Here is a 7,500-nt window from a genome sequence, read left to right as displayed (position 1 = left end):
CTTCTGTGTATATTGCTCCACGTAACTCTGCCGGTGCACCTCAACCTGACCTATAGCACTTTGCTATTTTAGTCCTGGGCTGCTGCTGAGAGAGACTGACAAGAGTAACAAGTTTTATAGAGGTTAATTGATATGGGTAAATGTCCACTAGAATTTTAGTTGAAACTATCTCTCTTCTTTCCTCTAATGGTGTATTATCTTTTGCTTTGCAGACTCCAAATCTGTTTGGGAAAAAAAAAAAGTACATTTTGACCCACTTCAATATTTATTCCAGCATGTTCCTAGAATATATCATCCCCTATCTACCTCTTTTAGAACACGCTGTATTTTTATATTGTTCAGTTATAAGTAATACATTCATTTCAGTCTGCTTCCTAATGGTATGTGTAGTTCATAATTTGCTTTCTTATTTCCTAATATGTTGCAAATATAATCAAGAGAAAATCCTGTTTCTTTCAACAACGTAATAAGCAGCAAAATTATGGAATAAGCTGCATGTGTGTTGCACAGTCTACTTTACACTTTCAAACCTATAATTCAGCTCTTCAGGATCACTTTTCAGTCCTCCAAGATATTTTCTCCCCTTAAAAAAAAAAAAAGAAAATCAAGTTAACATGGGATTAGTAAAAGATGGAGACAAGATAAAAGATTAGGAATACGCCAAAGAAGTATGAAAATTGACCAGCGCAACTTGTATATAACTTAAAAGGCATGACAAGAAAAATGAAACAAACAAACCAACCCAAAACCCAAACCAAACAAACAAACCCCAAAAAGTCTGGAATTATTTTCGGTCTTCTGGAGGAAACAATGTATGTCTGTCTTGGCAGATTGCAGCATATTAGACCCTAAAAGTGCAGCAACTTTATACAGAGAAAAGTTATTTTAGAGGGTTTTAAAAATGTATTAGACCTAGTTCTTCTTTCACTACGTTGCCTGTACTTGCGTGATAAATAAAGCAAACCTACTTCACAGGCAAGAAAGATCAGAAAAAATAATTCTTAAAACAATTTTTACACTTTTAATGTTTCCATAAAGTAGCTTTTCTCCGAAATGCACAGCACAAGTAACCACATTACATGAAAGCATGGTATAAAAGATGCGGATATCTCATGAGTTTCCGAAGATTACTGTGTTAACTCTCAAGAAACTTGGAACATTCTCCCAAGTTACCATGTAATCATATTGAAATTACATTATACTGGACTTTCTTATCCCATACTGCATACTGCTGTTGCATTTAAAGTTCCTCAGGGCAAGGACTGTGTCTGTATCTATTTTGTAAGGTGTTATGCAAACATATGGTGTTGTAATAACTGATAAATAATCATGAGTACACAGTAACCTCAAACTTGGGCTGGGAGATCTTTTATACCTACACTCTTGCTTACTCTAATGTGTTATCCACATATACCTGTGAGCATACGCAGGTGAGCATACATGCACGTGGAAGCACAGTGTACTGGTGTGTACTGGTGAGAGTGGTAATGATGCTGAGGTAAAATCTGTCTTCAGACCTTTTTCTGACAATTTTGTACCCCATTAACGGAAAACATTAAACCATTACATTTACAGACTGTGCACTATCATGCTTCTGTAATTGAGGGAGTAAAATTCTTTTGAATCAAAATTTCAAAAAACAAGTGAATGGTACATTCTAAGCAATTACCTGTTTTTTAAACTGACTGAATTTTTTGCATCAATGGGGGGAAATGAAGTCAGTTCATTTGAAAATAAATAAATTATAGGTTTTATGACTCACATAAAGGAAATGTGTCCTTGGTGATGCTTGTACTTAGCATAAACTACTGAGCAAGCTACATGTATACTCCTTAAAAAATTTTTTAAAAAAAATTTTAAACAATAATTAAAAGAATTAAAAATATCTTTCACAATCTCTTCCCCAGCCATGCCTGTTGCAAGGATAGCAGAACCTGTTGTATTCTGCTCACCTGAAAACTTTATCATTGGGTCGTAAAACTGAGAAGTCATGATTTAAATGAAAAGAGGCAAATGCTAGTAAAACCGAGATACTATTTTCCTAATTTTCCACTGTTTCTGATGAACACATTTTCCCATAGATTAACAATCAAATGACTACATATTCTCTGATTAATTCTGCTAGAAAAGAAAAAGGAGAAGATACATTTCCTCCACAGCACAGATAACTTATTTACTGTAACTGTGGGATAGACCATCCATGACAGTAGTCCTTGCAAAGCTTACCACCCGTGCCTACAGTGGAAAGAGCCAGTAAACCCACATTCAAATGCAGAACTCCTTTGCTCTCGTTTCTTCTTTAGCCTGATTCTTATGTTTTCTTCTTGTGGAGCAGCAAACACACTATTAAAGCTCAAAAGGGACTTCTTTGATCCTGGGAGAGAGAGAAAATAAAATGAAAACATTGTCCTACAAAAAACATTATTAAATGATCTCTGTAAAGTTGTGCTTGATTGAAATCTCTGGGGAACAGCCACTTGGGTCTGGACTGAACTTCAATTGCAGGCAGCTGTTCACCGAGGTCCTCTTTCCCTGTTGCAGAGTGTGGTTTTGTTTTGCTAAACTGGCATGCATACCCTCAATCTCTCCCAGGAGGCTTGCTGTATTAGTAAGGTGTGTAGCTGGTCCTTCCCCTGCCTTTACCTCGCACACTGTTCCTCATACTGGGGGGCCCAATCACTTCCATCATCCTCAGAGGCTACTTTTAGAAACTGCACTTAAAATTGGATATTCCCCTACAGCTCTGTTTTGGGGAACGGGTAGCGGATCTTCTGTTATTGCTTAATGATTAAAGAAGAGCAGATAGAGAAATCTTAACAAACTCTAATTCACAGTTGTTCAAGCAGCCTAAAAGCAATTACATCTTTTGGAAAATCATTTGTAAGGTGATTCTCTTTATCTGCATCAGCAACAGGGAGTGGAAATCTGTTAAGTCACTCTAACAAATATCCATAATTGGTTACATTGGCCTTTAGATGGCATATGTGACCTGGGAGATAGGAACTGGTATCTGACTCATCACTGGGAAAGTTTGTAGAACTAAATGAAATAATCAGTTTTGTTATTTTGTATTGTTTTGTGTAAGGCATGCTCTGATTAGGTCTTTTTGCATAACTCCCATTGGAACTAATGGAAGCCATATGCACAGGAGAGAAAAATGGACTCATAAAGATATTTCCTTCATCTTAACACTGTCTTATTTGCTTCTCTAGGCACCTTAACAATGAACATGCATTGGATGACAGGAGCACTGCTCAGTGTCGGGTGCAAATGCAAGTGGTTCAGCAGTTAGAAATACAGGTTTGTTACATGGATGTATTATCCTACTATCAGCCTATTTACTATCAACCTAAACTAAATTGAATACCCTTGCCTTAGTGACTCTAGGTTAAAGCCATATGCTTCTTGCATGAAATTTGTTAATACTCATGAACAAGTGGGATTTTTTATTTAAAGATCTTTCACATTATAAATTACGCAATAATTATCTAACATCAAGATTGTCTACAGTATTTTGCTTTAACTGAAACACCAATGCCATTCATCGTGAATGAAAAATGCAGTCCTTGGAGCAAAGACTGGATCCAAGCCATCTTCAGTTCTTGAAACACTGGATCTGGACCCCTCTTCCTTCTTCCCCTTCTGATCTCTGATGTTTGTCTATGCCATTCTGCAGGATTAAAGAGTAGCAGTACTCCCAGCATGTCAGTGGACATTTTTCTGCAAGCAGAAGGTGTAATGTCAGACCTACTAAGGGAGGGTCCCGCACCCAGGACTGTGAGGCTCCAGTGCCCTGTACATGCTCTAACCATTAGAGGTCACTGCATGTATGTGAACGCTCCCTTCTGCTTATGCAAGAAGTGATGAGTACCCCTGTGGTCTCACAGTATTGAGATTACACTTATCAGGCCACCAAGGTTGGGCACAAGCCTCAGGAGTGACTCTGCAGACACTTACACCACGCCGCCCCCTCCTGCCCGTACAGCAGTCATAGCAAGGGCATCTCTCAGCAGTCCTGTCCCCTCTTGGGACCAGCCAGAGGAGCTCAAGAGACATAGCAAGGGACTGAGATTTTTGTCTCTGTTACTCGCCATGTCTGGAGGAAGAAGGATAAACATGTTTCACCTTTCTCACCTTTTAGCATATTGTCTCACTGTTCTCTTTCATGTAAGAATAATTGTTCTTCTTTCAGCCAAGGCAAACTGTTTGAGTATTTTTTATTTTAACACTGGAAATGCAAAACAGCGAGAGGATTGTACAATAAAGTACAGAAATTGTCATTTGCCTTAAAATGAAAGATTTTTAAACCCAGGTAAAGCTGCTATTTCTTTTATAATATTCATAGGATAGTGTTAGCTTAATTTGTTTGTTAGGAATTCACATCACGGCAAATACCATGTTTTTAAAGTGTCACACACATAGTATGAAGCCACACAATATGAAGAAACCCTCTTCGCACCCCCTTGCCTCAAATGTTCTTTAATTGGAGATGCACTGACCAAATTATATCCATAATACTGAAAATACATCCAGTAATATAGTTTCCTCTCTTAAAATTACTTACAAGTTGTTTTCCTTAGTCCAGTCTCAGTCTACAGGTGTAACTGTTGAGCAAGAACTCTCCAGAAAGTGGTAATATTAAATACCAAGTGATTCTTATTGCAATTAATGATGTAATCATATTGTAGGCATCCAGAGCCAAGTCACTAGAAAAAAATTTTGAGCATTTCTTCTTGCAACCTAGTTTGTGGGGAAAAAATTCTTTTCATGTTATAAGGTACATTTTCCTCTTTCATGTTCTGCTATTTTTATCCACAAGTTACATATTTCAAACACTTCCTCCTCTTCCTTTTTTTTTTGCTTTTAATTTGGTAACTTGTTTGAGTCTGAAACTACCAGTATTTACATACCATATGGTCAGAAAATGGTATAAGTTAGGAAAAAGTAAGGTTTGAGTAATGAGATGTTTTCTAAAGGCAGTGTAAGGGGTGCTTAAGAACTGTTTACCATTTACAAAGGCTAGGCTGTAATCTAACAGTCCAAGTGAAGATTTAGCTTGCAGTGTGACCAATTATGCCATTTTTTGCTTTGTCTGACTGCTAGTGAAGTAGGGTCCATCAGTTGTAATGAGACCCAGTTCAGTGTCGATGCCGACTTGATGGCAGAGTTCAGCATTTCACACTGCCTAGGCTCTGTCACTCTATTGAATTAGATTGATGATGGCAGATTGCAGGGGGCACTAACTGGACCTCAGTGGGAAAGGATGAAGTGTGTAGTCAATCCTGGCAGGCACTGTGCTTTGAGGACCCTTCACCCCTTCACAGCTGTTGGCACTAGGCCATTGCTAACAGTGTCCACAGGACTTTAAAGAGACTCTATGGGCCTTCTAATTTATGGTCTTAGTAACTTGTTACTGTTGAGGCAACTGTGACCTCAATTCTCTTATTGACAAAAAGATGAAGTGCTATTTGTTTTCTCTGACCTTTTAACATATGAAAGGCTATAAAAGTTTTTTGGTTTTTTTCTTTCTTTCCATGCCCAAAGTTACATTTCCTCTTAGATAAGTTTCTACTGACACAGACTTTTATATGTAGGAATCATTACACCAAGACAAGCTCCGTGATAAGATGTATCACTGCAGTGAAATAGCTGTATCAGTCATTTCTAAAATGCTTCTGATCTCACTCTTTCTTAACAGCTTTCTAAAGAACGTGAACGTCTTCAAGCAATGATGACCCACTTGCACATGCGACCCTCGGAGCCCAAGCCATCTCCAAAACCTGTAAGTGCATATTGCTTTATAAACAGTAAATAGGTCTACGAATGTAGCAGGCTAAGAAAATGAACAATTTAGTGACAGTTAGAAAACAATGAGTGTGATAAAAAATGTGGCAATAGAATGAAAGTAAAATGCAATAGCTTGTCAAATTGTACGTTTCTTTAAAAGTAATGCTATCTTTTACAAAATCTATCCAATCTACACGATAGGCGACACTAAACAAAGTACACCTGTAAGTGTCCAAATCATTACCTTGAGACTGAAGCTAGAGAGAATATCTTTTTGTGATGTATTTACAGATATTAAAAGGAAATCCACTTTGAAAGATTTGAAGTTCAGTGGCAGTAAAAAGTAAATGTAAAATGAATCTAGGTACTTAGAAAATTTCTCAAATGAGTTACACAAATAGGAGACACAAATAAACAGGTTTTTATTCTTAAACAAATGAACAAAAATGTTATTTTATTCAGCGAATTGAAAGAATTGTAAACACCAGGGGTTTGCTCCTTTTTTTGTCAGGGCTGCAGCGTTACACATTCACTGTGATTGATGCTGTTGGGGTTTGTACAGGTACTGAAAAGTCACTGTTGCTTCCAAATGCTCCACAGCGCTGCACCGGGCCCCAGTTGTGCAGCTGGATCTGCAGTCAGGTTCAAACTCTATTAAACTCAGTGTGGCTTCATATAAGCAAAAGTAGTGTCTGATGCAGGTCTAGTGTTGTACTGTCAGGTGTCAGGCATTGCAATACTTAAAATTTACTGTGCTTAGATGCACTGCACTTATACTAAAAGCTGTGTGAAACATGAACTGTTCATTAATGTTAACCATGACAGTAACTTTTGTATGTACAATATGAAGAGGATATACCAGTACTTGAAGATGAAGTGCTGGGGTATTGATGAAAATCTGTGGCTATAAATGTCTAGAAATGTAGGCAGAAGGAACATAATCTGTTTTAAAGAGCACACTTGCATATCATGCCCAGTTAATATTTACGTAAAAGGACAGCATGCTCCATCTCTTGTGTTTTCAGCTCCACGTACTTCAAAGAAAATCTTTGTTTGAGGGCACACTTCATAACCTGGTGATGAATGAAAAAAGTGTTGGCATTTCCTTAACCCCTGCCTTTGTGAGAGAAAATTTAGATGCATTATTTTTGCTTTCATTAGCCTAATTAAATTCAAATTTTTTTGTTTCATTTATCTACTAAGGAAAAGCGTTTGGAAACTTAAGTTTTAGTATATGTGGGATATATATGAATAAAGCAATCTGAGTGCTTTTTACATTTCAATGCATTGTGAAGTTTTTCTCTCATGCAGGCTTCTCTAGCAATTCAGGTTAGATACCAAATGCTGCTGAACTGTGTGGGAAAAGGTTTTCAGAACACATTTTTACTATTTAATTATTTTAACCCCAGATGATCTGTAGTCTATCAAAATTTTGAGAATATTGTTTCTTTAGAGTTTTAAGCCAGTGTCTCATTTCAATAAGATTATTTTTCTCGTTCCTTCCTATAGTATAATGTAGATAATCACAAGACAGAATAATTGTCTCATAAATCCATCAGGAATCTGCAGCTTGTTCTTTTCCAATTAATTATTCAATCAGTAAATTTTTTAAAACTCCAGCAGCATGGTTACATCTACACTAATAAAGAATTTTCAGCCTATAATCCAAAACAGAACCTGAATGAATAATGTAATTGAAGTATTACATTACAT

The 7,500-nt window shown here is 37.0% G+C and overlaps 1 protein-coding gene across 9 annotated transcripts in view; it reads left to right on the top strand.

The window, feature by feature from the left end:
• The window catches only part of FOXP2 (forkhead box P2), a 407,653-nt gene that overhangs the window by 364,154 nt on the left and 35,999 nt on the right, over window positions 1-7,500 (top strand). For all 9 annotated transcript variants that reach the window (XM_032688023.1, XM_032688017.1, XM_032688020.1 and 6 more), the window contains 2 exons: window positions 3,213-3,300; window positions 5,699-5,782. In XM_032688023.1, coding sequence (XP_032543914.1) covers window positions 3,213-3,300; window positions 5,699-5,782 — 172 coding nt within the window. The remainder of the gene's footprint in view (window positions 1-3,212; window positions 3,301-5,698; window positions 5,783-7,500) is intronic.

The sequence above is a fragment of the Chiroxiphia lanceolata genome, chromosome 5, assembly GCF_009829145.1.
Source record: "Chiroxiphia lanceolata isolate bChiLan1 chromosome 5, bChiLan1.pri, whole genome shotgun sequence".
NCBI classification, from domain to species: domain Eukaryota; kingdom Metazoa; phylum Chordata; class Aves; order Passeriformes; family Pipridae; genus Chiroxiphia; species Chiroxiphia lanceolata.
The sequence above is the reverse complement of the archived record's forward strand: the minus strand, read 5'-3'. Positions and strand labels throughout refer to the sequence as shown.